General features: G+C 33.5%; 1 protein-coding gene across 5 annotated transcripts in view; it reads right to left on the bottom strand.

Annotated features, from left to right (window-relative positions):
* Positions 1-13590, bottom strand: part of C2CD3 (C2 domain containing 3 centriole elongation regulator) — a 143482-nt gene that overhangs the window by 107662 nt on the left and 22230 nt on the right. For all 5 annotated transcript variants that reach the window (XM_051987129.1, XM_051987128.1, XM_051987127.1 and 2 more), the window contains exons 5-7: positions 12106-12347; positions 302-431; positions 59-208 (exon numbers count right to left, since the gene is read on the bottom strand). In XM_051987129.1, the coding sequence (XP_051843089.1) occupies positions 59-208; positions 302-431; positions 12106-12347 (522 nt within the window). The remainder of the gene's footprint in view (positions 1-58; positions 209-301; positions 432-12105; positions 12348-13590) is intronic.

Here is a 13590-nt window from a genome sequence, read left to right as displayed (position 1 = left end):
GAAAAAAAAATGCTTTATGTTACAAAACTATGTTTGTTTTTTGTTTTTGTTTTTTTACCTGCCCAGAAGTAGCTGTATTGCCTTGGCATCAACTTGAGAGTCATGTTCACGAAAGGCACTTTGAGGAGGAAAGAGGGAGTCTTCAATGGTGGGCACAGTCTCAGCAATCACTGGGTTTTCAGGGCCTATCCCAGAGGATAGTTTGACACTAAGATTTTAAAAAATAATTTTTAAAAATACATTAGTATGATGACAACTTTTGAGAGTTGATAAGCTGAGGATACTACCACTTAAAACTTACTGAGCTAATGATTTGACAGACTGCTTTCTCGGAGGAGGAACTTCTGTTAACATATTAACAACATCTGGACAAGACTGCATTGATGAAACCACCATGGCATTGCGGAGTTTATTGCCTTGCTCCAAAAGAGCTAAAGGGAGAGAAAAATAGAAGAGTCAGAACCCAGAAATTAAATAACAGCAACTACAGTGTATATATAATAAAGGCAAGCATGGGTATAGTGATATGGATATAGAGCACATAGGTAATGGGTGCAAATCATACCTCAAATACTTATTAGCTGTATAATCACGAGCAAATCACTTAATTTCTCACAGCCTCTGTATCCTCATCTGTAAAATGGAGATAATAACACTTGCATATTTTCTGCCTCAGAGGGTTGTTGTGAAGAATACACTTTGTAAAACTTAAAGCTCTATAAAAGGAGGTATTATTAATATAATAGAGATCAGAGTTTAAATCATGTTTCTGCCAATTGCTGTCTTATCTTGGGTAAATTACTAAGCAATAATTTCTGAGCTTCACTTTCCTCCTCTATAAATTGAAGGAATTAAATGATGAGATCTCTATAGTTAAAATGCCTTACAGCGTTAAAATTATGAAACTGTAAGTCACAGACTTAGAGAATTTGAAATCTTGATACTACAGTTAATCAGTCAAGTTTACATTTTCTTCTGCCTTTGAATGCCTTGTCCCTTCATCTCACCACCACCCCTATAAAGATATCACTGTGTAAAGGACATGAATAATTTTGTTACTTTATAGGTATAGTTCCAAATTGCTTAATAATGATAATTCTACCATGTACTTCTATTTTTAAATTATGAACTTATATCAATAGACCCAATCATTTCCATATACAAATAAGACAAAAAGGACTGTATATGAAACCATGAGTCTCTATTATACATAACTCTTTAAAAAAGTTATACAAAACTTTAAAAAAGATGTATTTGACCTAGTAATCCCCAAACTGCCCTACTTGCCTGTGTCTCTTTCTAACCTTTTTTAAAAATTGGTATTATCATTATTATTCTTTCTGCCAGTAACTGTCCACACTTCAAATAGCTTCTTTTGTAACAAACAGATAAGCAAAACAAATACCAATTAGCTACACCTCTAGCCCATAACTTTTCAATTAAGGCAGATGAATAAACATTTATTAAGCACCTATTTTGTACTGGGCATTGTATTATCTCTTTTAATCTTTACAACAACCTTGGGAAGTAGGTCCTATTATTATTATAATACCCATTTTACAGTTGAGGAAACTGAAGCAGAGGCTAAGTGACTTATCCAGGGTCATATAGCTAATACATATCTGTGGCTGGATTTGAACTCGTCTTTCTAACTCCAGGCCAAGTACTCTAGCCACTGTACCACCCAGTTGCCTCTGTTCAAGAAATGAGAAATATGGTAATCATCAATCTTTTGGAGATGCAGTTATTCTTAACACTGATCTGAATTCTTAAGTCTTTCCAAGTTGTTTTTCTTTATAATTGTAATCAACAAGTACATTTTTTCTTGGTTGTACTTTACTCTGAATCAATTAATAAAAGTCTTTCCATATTTTTCTATCCCTTTCATATTTTTCTATTTTACAACAAGATTATATTCATGATGTTCTATTATTTATTCATTTCCTCAAATGTACTTCTTTTCCATTCCCTTTTGATAAATGCAAAAACTGATTTTAAATTTTATGTTTGATTTAATTCTGTAATGGATTTTATTCTATAACTAAGTCATACTTCTTTGTCTCTGAATTTAGTTCAGAAATTCAGCAGGCCTATAATGAGTTAAGTTTGGAAATCCATTTCTTCTGCTAATCATTGTTTTACCTCAAGGAAATCTTGGGAAATCCAAGTGGACATCAGAGAGTCTGGTCTAGTAGCATCTTTATACCACCAACCTATTCTTCAAGGATGTCTGGTTTGCTACCTAAAACAGTCTGGTCTCTTATTTTTAACCTTGCAGGTAACCTCAAACTATTAACTATTTTAGTCACAGGATGGAAGGAGAGGATAGTTGTGAACTCTTGAGTACCAATTTCCAACTAATCAGGTTGTCCTCATTCCCATGATATTGCCAATCCTATAACCAACTGGATTCTTTCCCCTTTTTTGTTCTTTATTTTAATCTGATAAAAAGGAGCTGCATCTCCTCTTTGGGATATTTGGCTTAAAATGAGGTAATCATTCAATGAGCAAGATCTTATTTGAAGAATTTGTCAAATTTCAATTGTGACCATTTGTTTCCAATTCACTGTAACAATAATAAGGACTGTTTTGATTTCTTTTAGGCATAAGTCTAGAGATATCACTGTGTAAAGGACATGAATAATTTTGTTACTTTATAGGTATAGTTCCAAATTGCTTAATAATGATAATTCTACCATGTACTTGCATGCCTACACTTTAGGAGGTTTTCTAAAACTTTCTCTTTTTTTGGGCTATTTTTGCCAAGATGATGTCTGGGAAGTGAAACCTAAGGCCATTTTTTTTTGCTGAGACAATTGGGTTTAAGTGACTTACCCAGGGTCATAGCTAGGAAGTGTTAAATGTCTGAGGTCACATTTGAACTCAGGTCCTCCTGACTTCAGGACTGGTGCCTAAGGCCACTTTTAATGTGTACCTTTTTTTTTTTTTTAAAAAAATCATTGGTTTTTATCATTGGCTTAATCATTGGTTCATGTAGTAGTTGTTCACCTGCATTTTATCTTTTGAAAATTGCCTATTTATATCCTTTAACCCTTTATCTATATTGGGCAATGGTGCATGTTTTCACATAATTTAAGCAATTTCCTATACCATTGTCCAATATAGATATTTTATAGAAAACCAACTGAAATTTATAAACCTTGGTCAAGGAATTTTGAAATAAAGATTTCCCCACCCAGTTAATTGGTACCTTTCTAATTTTAACTGTGTTCATTTAATCTGTTAAAAGAAAATCTCATTTTTATCTAATCAAAGCTTTCCATTTTATCTTCTATAATTATCCCTATCTCTTGCTTGCTCAGGAATGTTTCCCCTATCCAGTTAAGAAAGCCATCTTATATCCTATGGCCTTAATTTATTTGACTTCTTATATCTGAGTCCTATATCTCTTTAGAGCTTATTGTGCTATATGATTTGAGATGTTGAGATCTGTTAGGCTATTTTCCATTTTTCCAAGTTGTTTTGGTCAAAAAAATGATTGTTTAGTAGTTAGTGTAATTGTGCTTATCAAATATCATGTTAATGTGTCTGTTCACTAATTAACTTTATCATTTTACCAGTGCCAAATAGCTTTGATGACCTATTATTTGTAGTATAGTCTGAAATCTGGTATTGCTAGGTCTTTTCATGTTTTGTCATTTCCCTTAAGTCTTAAACTTTGTTTTTTTCTTCTGGTTCTATAAATTCACCCTTTAGTGGTTTAATATGGAATTGAATCTGTCCATTGAAGCTATATGTCATTCTTGTTTTATTGATATAGTCTAATAATGATCAATTAAAGACTGTGATTATTTCAGTCTGTCTTTGAGGTTTTTCAGTTACACTGTTGTAATTATGTCGTGACTGGCAGACTCTAGAGGATATAATACATTATTTAATTAATCTGAATGGAATTTGTCTCTTTCTTATTGTGTTTTGGAGTTTAATAATACAGAAATTTAAGTGGGCTTAATTTATGTCTTGTTATTTTGCTGAAGTTATGTCAATTATTTGCTTGATTCTCTAAGACTTTCTAAGTAAATTATTACATCTCTTCTTTGCTTATGCTTATTCCATCAATTTCTTTTTCTTAAGTTACTACTATTAGTAAAATTTCTAGAAGCATATCAAATAATAGTAATAATAATTCATATTATTGATTTACCTAGAAAGTCCTCTGTCATTTCATTATTATAAATAATGCGTTTTTAGATACATAATTTATTAAGGATGAAACAATTTGTCCTTAATTTTAATATTTTATACAAGTATACTTTTATCAAAAAATTGCATCAATTGATGACTTTTATCATTTTATTTCATTAACATGGACTATGTTTATTTTCCTAATACTGAATCAACTATGTATATTTTTAAGTATAACGCTAGCCTGGACAAAGTGCATACTCTTTTCACTATATTGTTTTAGCCTCTTTGTTAAAATTTTATTCAATATTTTTATAGCAATATTCACGTGATCTATAGATCTACAGTTTTCCTAATAGGTTCTAACATTCTCTGGTTTAGTGATATATCAGGACTGTATTTATGTCATAGGAGTATGGTAGGATGCCTGTTTCTGTTTTTGCAAATAACTTACATAATACTTAAATAAAATTTTTCAGGGGTGTCAGATACATAGCAATTATTTACTGATTTTAAATATTTATTTTAAAGGTTGAAGTAACCCTAACGGACTAAATATTAGAAAGCATTTACCTGGAAAACCATATGGTTTCAGGTCTTTTTTTCTTTTGCATTTCCTTTATAGACTGTTTTTTTGTTTATTTTTCCCAGAGATTAAATTACTTGAAGTTTCAATTTCTTGTTCTTGTTAACCAGAGTTTATATGGCTGTCACATACTCAATTATTTTCACTATACGTGGATTTGTTTTATATGTTTGCATTAATTGAACAAATTAATTTTGGAATCATTAAAGGCAGTGAAAATGTCATGGCATTTTCAGGCAGCTTTGAAAATCCCTTTTGATCAACAATCAGTGGATCTTCACAATGTCAATATTATTTATCACTATTGTTTTGTGTCCCAGCAATAAGAAACATAATTATTTTCTCATTGTTGTTTATAGATCCTTCAGGTGATGAATCTGTGAATGTTCTGTGAATTAATCTGTGAATGCAGAGAACACAAAACTAAAAAATGTTAAGTTATTCCTCTAATTCTCATGTTTTGCTAGTGTAGTAGCATGGAAATGAAATGGAACAAATTTAGTAATAATATATTGGTTCATACAATAAACTTAGAAAAGAATAGTCAGAGAAAGACTGAACGAATAGTTTTAGGAAAAAAATGTGAAGGTATGCTGAAAGTCAATTATTGTTTTGTTTGATGAGGTAAACTATTAGCTGAAATGTTACCTAAACTCTAGATTCTTGTTCAAAGGTGAAGGTGAAATATTATTTGAGATCCTAAAAATTCTAAATCCAAAATAACTTGTGTTGAAGATAAGAATCTTTCAAATGTCAGGTTGAACTTTTTTTCTAAGTAGAAATGCTTACATTAATTTTAATTAATTGTTCTGCCAGGCTTATGCTCAAAATACAGAAAAGAGTTTTTCTTCCATAATGTTACCACTCCAATTACAAGAAACATTAAGTTCTTTCTTTGCCTTCATTTCTTCACTAGTACATTCCTTTCTTCTTACTCCCTGCTTTTCTTTCTTAATATCAAAGAAGAAGATGAAAACCACATCCTTTGTGTTCTCTAAAGACAGTGAGATTCTGAAGGAACATTTATCTCTTCTATTTTAGAAGGCAAGCATGTCTGTTTTTTAAAGCCTTCCTTTTGTTCAAATGTAATAACTCTAGGCTTTTCTTGATTTTTTGTTGACATTTCAAAGTTTCTACTCAGTCCTACTAGTCTTTTCAGTAAGAAAATTTAAAAAAAAAAATGATAAAGAAACAAAGTGTATCCTTTGACTATTTCAATTTTTTTTTCTATTTTGTAACCACAAAAGCAATTTTGGGTGATTCTGACTAGTTTGTCACATTTAAACTTAAATTTTTTTTCCAACCTGGCAAATTTTATCATTTTAAAAAATATGGTAACTTTGGAATTTGGTAGTGACATGTTTGAGTGTTTTCAGGTTGGGGTTCTTTTGGAAGGTGACTGATTGGCAGATTCTATTCCACTTATCCTCTAGTTTTAACATTTATTTGGGATTTTAAAAATTGTTTCTTAAAATATGATCATGATTTTCAGGGAGTCTAGTGATTTTAAATGAACTCTTGACATGTTTTACCTGATGCAGTGGATAGAGTGCTTGGCCTAAGGTCAGGAAGACTCATCTTCTTCAGTTCAAATACAGCCTCAGACACTTACTGGATGTCTGACTAGTAGCCAAGTTATTTAACCTTGTATGTTTCAGTTTCTTCATCTGTAAAATGAGCTGGAGAAGGAAATGGCAAACTATTCTAGTATCTTTGCCAAGAAAACCCCAAATGGAGTAATGAAGAGTCAGACGTGACTGAAAAACAACTAGACAACAACAAAATGAAATAATAATAGCTATCATATATTTAGGATTTTAAGGTTTGCAAAACTCTTAAAACAGATGCTATCATTATTACTAATTTATAGATGAGAGAAATAAGGTCAAGGGAGGCACAGTGACTTGCCTAGAATCACACATCTAGTAAGTGTCTGGGGCCTTTGATTTCAAGTCCAGTTTTTCAATTTTTAAAAATTTCTGCCATCTGGAGTAACTGAATCTTGATTATTATTTTTTCCTCTATTAAAGATTAAATTGTTCCATTAGTGTTTTCCAAGGAGTTTGTTACTTGCATAATTTTTTAAATACATAAGAACCCTCTGCTATATTACATATTCTCTGTCCAATATTTTTCTCTAGAGGTCGATTTCTAATTTTATACTTTACTTCTTGCTTTATTTCTTCAAGGCAGTGTCATAGTCCTTAAGGCCAAGTCACCATTTTCTTACCCTGGTTGTGCTTAAGCTTATCTGTGGAATTATTCTTTTTTGATTGGTGAGCACAACTCTTTTGTTTTCTCTTAATCCATGGTATTATTTTATCGTGTTTGACAGTTTTTGTTTAATCAGATTTTCCTCTGTGTGGTAACTTTTTCATAACTCTCACTGTACAGGTTCCTTTATTGTGGCTTGCACTGGCTTTCCTGAGGGAACTCATTTCCAGCCTCTGATGGGTTCTGGTTGTTTTTTGTTTGTTTAGTGCTAGACTTGTTGGAGTTTACTTACTCTTCTTCTTTTTTTTTTTTTTTTTTTTGGCCTGTATATATGAAGAACTGGACTTCTCTACAATCTTCATGATGAAGAATAGGAGGGAAATCTGCCTTGTTTCATCCCTAGCTCTGGCCACATCTTTTCAAACTCCAATACTGGACTACTCCTGCCATCCACCTTCTCTTTTCCTAACAATGTGCTACTGAGTGCCATTGAAAGAAATCACAATTGGGTACTGTCTAGGTCTACACAGTGCTACAAAGATACCAGTCCTTTTATTCTTCCTTGCTTCCCTGTCACAGTCTGTTCCAAGACTTCTTAACTACTTCCTCTAAGCAGAAGTATTGCCTCTTCTTGAGAAAAGAATACTAACCTCGAATTATTGCTTCATCTCAATTCTGCATCTCAAAGCTCCTCAATATCTCTCCCTGTTCTCTCCTCTGCCTTAGTTTCTTTTCTTTTCTTTTGTGTGTGTGTGCAGAGGCAATTGGGGTTAAATGACTTGCCCAGAGTCACATAGCTAGTGAGTTGTGTCTGAGGCCAGATTTGAACTCAGGTCCTGACTTCAGGGCTTGTGTTCTAGACACTAAGCCACCTAGCTCATCCTTCTGCTTTAGTTTCTGAAGAAATGATTCTTCTTTTTTGAGGGAGAAGGGGAGGGGAAGGACGACAACAAGGATGATTTCTCTCCTTGGCTACTTGATTACAAGCTCTCCTGTTTTTCCTGGAAGCAAATCCATTGTCACTTTCTATTCTCCCTACAACAAATTGGCTACCTACAAACATCCCCAGACTTTTTCTCATATTTAAAAAAAATCTTCATTTTGTAAAGAAAGCATTATTCAAACTACTTCCCCTGCACTGCTACACTATCATAAAAAACTCTTCTTTACAACCCAGTCAATAATATTCAATTAATGAGTACACACTATGTGTCAAACACTATGGCACTGTACATGTAAGCACAAAGGTAATGAATTTAGCTACAATCTAATGAGGAAGACTTCAAGAAGCACATGCATACAGCATAAATATAAAGGTAATAAATACATATATGTGTGCATTGTTGTTACTATTTTTCAGTCACTTCAGACACACCCAACTCTTCATGACCTCATTTGGATTTTTCTGATTTTTGCCATTTCCTTCTATAGTTCATTTTATAGATGAAAAACTGAGGCGAACAGTGTGAAATGACTTGTCCAGGGTGACATAGCTAGGAAGTGTCTGAGGCCAGACTTGAACTAAGGTTTGCCTATCTCCAGGCCTAGTGCTCTATCACCTGCCCCAATGTGTATATTTTACACACACACACACACACACACACACACACAGGTTTAGGGGAAAAGAATAAGTCTCAGTTTTATACATGTTGAATTTAAGCTATCTTTGTGGAACATCTGGTTTGAAAGATCCAACAGGTGTGCTTGCTTCGGCAGCACATATACGAAAGATCCAACAGGTAAATTAGTAATATGGGAAATGCTAAGAGACTGGTGCTAGAAAATAGAGAAATCTTGAACTTTGGAGTTATCTACAAAGAGATAACATTAAATCTATGGAACTGGTAACAGAAGTTTGAGAATACTCATAGTTAGGAGATATTATATAAATAATGAGCCACTAAAAAGATTAAAATGGAACTGTTGGGCAGATAAGAGTAAGGAAAACAGTACCAAGAAAACTCAAAGAAAAGAGGGTAAGAGGGTCAAATGTAGGAAATAGGTCAAGTATTAGGATGAGAAAAGGTCATCAGCGTTGACTTCTTAAAAAAAAATTCATTCTAAACTTGATACCAAATAAATGGGATTTCCACAAAAATGATTAAAAAAAAAAGGATTATCCATAAAATGACAGATTACTATGAAATACAATCTGCATTTCGTCTTTAGTATATAATAAGCAGAATCAATAGCTTTCAAAGGTGTCCTGCAAAACTATCAGATTTGGTAATCAGATGATCATTGGAAACTTTGGAGAAAGCAGTTTCAATTGAATGAAGTCAGAGATTAGACTGTTAACGGATTGAAGAATGAGAGGAAAGGACGTGGCAACAGTGAATGCAGACAATTTTTTCAAGAAGTTTGAAAAAAGGGAGTGAGATGTAGAATGACAGGTCTAGTTAAGAATGAAGGAAACTTAGCCATGTCTAAAGGCAGCAAGGCAAGAAAAAGTAGACAAAGATTTGAAAAATAGAGGAGAGGTGACTGAGGATATAGTCTCTGTATCAAGTGATACAGGAAAGCGTGGATTGGCAAAGGGAAGGGCCACTTCTTTGAAATTTGGATTTCATATTTCAATATGATTTGACTGAAATTGCTCTCAAAGATTAACAACAATACTTCAAATTCTGAATTCAATCACCCCTTTCTAAAATATAGTACTGTAGTCTACCTCTTTACTTCTTGTTCTTGAGTTTTTGTGGCGTTACTCTTACCTGGTTCTGACTATCTGTCTGACATTAATTCTATGGGAGATAATTATGTTCTCTGCAGCATCTTACATGCATTATAAGAGTGTATCTCAGGACTTTGGGTTATCTTTTCTTCCTTCTCTATACTTTTTCATAGTTATCTCATCAGCTCACTATGGTTTCAATGATCACATCTATGCAGTTGATTCCCAAACCTATATATCCAACCTTATCTTGCTTCTGTGCACCAGTATTCCATCTCCAAATGTCTGGTAAACATCTTTATTATCAGTACATCACACAGACATTTTAAACGCAATACATGCAAAATAGAACATAGTATCTTTCCCTAAAAACTCACTGTCTTTCTCAACTTTCCTATTTTTCTTAAAGGAGTTGCCATCTTTCTATTCATTCAGGTTCTGAATCTTATAGCTAACCCTGATTGTTCATTCTCACTCACTTCTATATTCCATCAATTGCCAAGTCCTTTAGGTTACCTCCACAATATTCTCTCATCTGTCCTCTTTTCTCTACTGACTCATCTCCACCTTAGTTCAGGCCCTCATCAGGCACATCCACTCTGTGGATGAGAGATGAAATGATTGAAGAAACAAAGGTATACTCTTCCATGCATGTCAATTTATTAAGCAATGCATGTTAATTTCCCAATAAATAGGAAACAGGTCTTTTTCTCAACTTAGGGATAAATTCCAAATGAAGAGGAAGTCAAACTTTTAAACACTAAAAATAATCAAATAAAATCAATTAATTAAAAAGAAACAATACAAAATTAGGCAATCTGATTTCTAACTGGATTAGTGACATTCCAAGTTGGGAAGGGGAGAGTGAATAGGTGATCCCTCAATAAAATCCCTGAGAATTGATCACTGAGCTTCCAAAGACTTCCAGTAATAGGATATCTTACTATTTGCTTGGGCAAACAAACCTATTATTATACAGTTCTAGAACATGGTTGCCTACCATTATGATGACTATTTTTTTCTTGCTGAGACCAAAAGTTGAAGAGTTTGCTCTTATAAGTGGCTATGGACTTTTGTATTCATGATAAGTTGTTTTCTTTTCAATCTGCCATGAGAAGAATCTTATTCAAGTTATGTACCTTCAAGTACCTTCCGAGGCATTTCTTGCTTTTGTGTTGCCTTTCAATATTCTGACACTCACAGTCCAAATCTGAATTCTCATTTACCTTTTGTTTGTTTTCTGCTTAGATCTTTCGTCTAGTCTGGCTAATTAAGGAAAAGATATAAAGCCTTTTTACCTTTCCCTTTAGTAGGAAGATCAATTTGTTACTTGGTACACACCTAATTGTTTTCTTGTAACTGAAACACAAACATATCTGAATTCACCACCTTTGTCAGCTAAAAACTAGATTCTGTTATATATAGTCCATGTTAGTGCCTCTACTAATTTTCTCTACAAATTTCTCCTTTCTTTCACCTCCACCAGTCGTCTACTCCCCAATTGCAGTGGTCTACAAAATCCTCTTATGTAGTATTCTGAAAGCTACTTGTCCTGTTTTCCAGTACAAAAAAAAATCGATAAAAGAGGGTGGTTAACCCTGGATTCCCCTTATTCAATCAGTATCTTACATTTGTACAGAAGGCTTACAAAACCATCTCTTATCTCCCTAGATCTAAAAACCCAGACTGCTATATACTTACAAACATTATCATTTCTATTTAGTCAGAAATCTGAGGGAAAGTAGTTTAAATCAATTACTAGAAATAATAAGTAGTGCCCAAAATCAAATCTAGATTTTCTGACTCCAAACCAAATATTCTTTTTATTAGACCACTTTTACCTCCCAATTTCCAAATATATTTGGAAAGTCCTGTTAGAAGTCCTACATCACTTACTTCCTCTCCTCATCCTTTCTTCTACAGCCGCTTAACACTGCATTTGTGTCCAACATTCTGTTTTACATTCTTGTGCTGTGTTCTAAGGTCCCTTTTAACATACTACATTCTATGAGTATGACACTTCCTGCTTCTTGACAGTTTGTCTGCTTCCAGTATTAGTGTTAAGTAAAATGAGTAGCATCAAAATTTTAATATTTGTATCTGATAGTTACGTAAAGTAGTGTTTCTTAAACTTTTCCACAATGGTAGAATCCTTCTGTTTACACAAAATTTTGGTAGGCTCATTTTGATAAATATTCTAAAATTATTTTTTATGTTTATTTAAAAATAAGATTCATTTAAGAAAAGACTTGGGGTTTTTCAGGATTATATGTAGCACATTCATTTTGATATAGCTTTATAGCTTTCAAAGTACCTTATATATGTTATTTCATTTGAATGACAAAGGTCCTATGAGGTAGCTATTATGATTATTTTCCTGATTTTACAGATGAAGAAATTGAGGCCCAAATCAGTTAAGCAGTTTTCCCAACATCACATAGCCAGTTAAAAGTAATGGAATGGGGGAAAACAACGAATTACCTACCTGAAAGAAGGTCTTTTGTGGGGGGTTTATTCAAAGGATGAACCTGTGAGTCACTTTGACTCTCTGCAACCCTCCTAATATGAGTATCATGTACTGGGATGGTGGGACAAGATACCTGCTTCTTTACAGGTTCTTGTTCTACTGTTTCATCCTCTATATGCTGCTTGGAATTAAAATGAGGCTGTGGTTCCAAGAAAGAATCCATTACAGAGTTCTGTGGAAAGTACAAGTGGTCCTTTCCCCTGTTTTAAATTAAGGAAAGAAAAAGAACTTGTCAGTGGACAAGGCAAAGTCCAAATGAATCACAAATAAGAGTATGTCATGTGAATACAACCTTTCCATTCAAATATATATTTGTGGGGAACAATTACAAAGTGTCAATGGCCCATGTAGTTCACAGTCTATTAGCAGTAAAGAATAGCAGCTAGTACCAAACAATAACCCACTTAGTACTAGTATCTCCTCATAAAACCCCACAAAATAGATCACTCTTGTTTTCAAGGGAATCTTGAAAGCTTATAAAGCATTTTCTTATATCCTATGAAGGACGTGGGGACAAGAGATGAGAAACACAGGTCTGGATAGGACTCCAGTAGCCACCTAATTCAATGTGTATTAAAAAAAAGGCTTTTCTCTATAACAAACCCAAGATAAGTTTTTATTCAGTGTTTCTATAAAGCTCTTCAATAAGAGAAAATACACTTTTTTGAATTGTTACATCAATATTAAAAGTGCCTCCTCCTAATATCCACTCCATTGCTACCAGCTCTACCACTTAGAATGTATCTGGGCATGGGAGAAAATTAAGATAAATTAAGTATTGAGGGGAAAACCCATGACTTATTCATTAGCCAGTGTCCCAGAGCACAGAGTTTGCTGCTGAGTGATGCCAACTATAGCCATAAGATCACTGGGATAGGGAAGAGATGTTAAGGAAGGAGGTTAGGAAACACTAAACTTCTATGAGAGCTCCAAGAAAGGAGATTAATTCCATTTGGAAATAATGATTAGCTGTTAAGATCATGGACAAGGTAATCTTGGAGCTGGACCCTTGCATATGAGAAAAAAAACACTAGAAAAAGGCAGAGAATATATTCAAGACTGAAGGGAAGGTTTAAGTTCAGGGAAAGGTGAGGAATTCAATTTTGTTGGAATACAGAGTATCTGATTAGGAATAAAAAGCTCATTTGGCAAACTGGGTGAGTATAAGATTATGGAGGAAACTGAATGTTAGTCTAAAGAGTTTAGGATTAATTTGGTAGGCAATACGGAGACACTGAAGTATTGTGAAAAGGAATGAAGTGATCAAAGCTGTTCTCTAAGATGACTCTGATAATAAGAAAATGAAAATTAAGGCAATTCTGAGATTCTACCTCATGCCCATCAGATTGGTAAAATTGACAAAAAAGGAAAATGAAACATCGTTCGACAAGTTGAAGGACAACAAGAACATTACTGAACTCCTGGTGAAGCTATTAATTTGTC

The sequence above is a fragment of the Antechinus flavipes genome, chromosome 3 (assembly GCF_016432865.1).
Source record: "Antechinus flavipes isolate AdamAnt ecotype Samford, QLD, Australia chromosome 3, AdamAnt_v2, whole genome shotgun sequence".
In the NCBI taxonomy this organism is placed as follows: domain Eukaryota; kingdom Metazoa; phylum Chordata; class Mammalia; order Dasyuromorphia; family Dasyuridae; genus Antechinus; species Antechinus flavipes.
The sequence above is the reverse complement of the archived record's forward strand: the minus strand, read 5'-3'. Positions and strand labels throughout refer to the sequence as shown.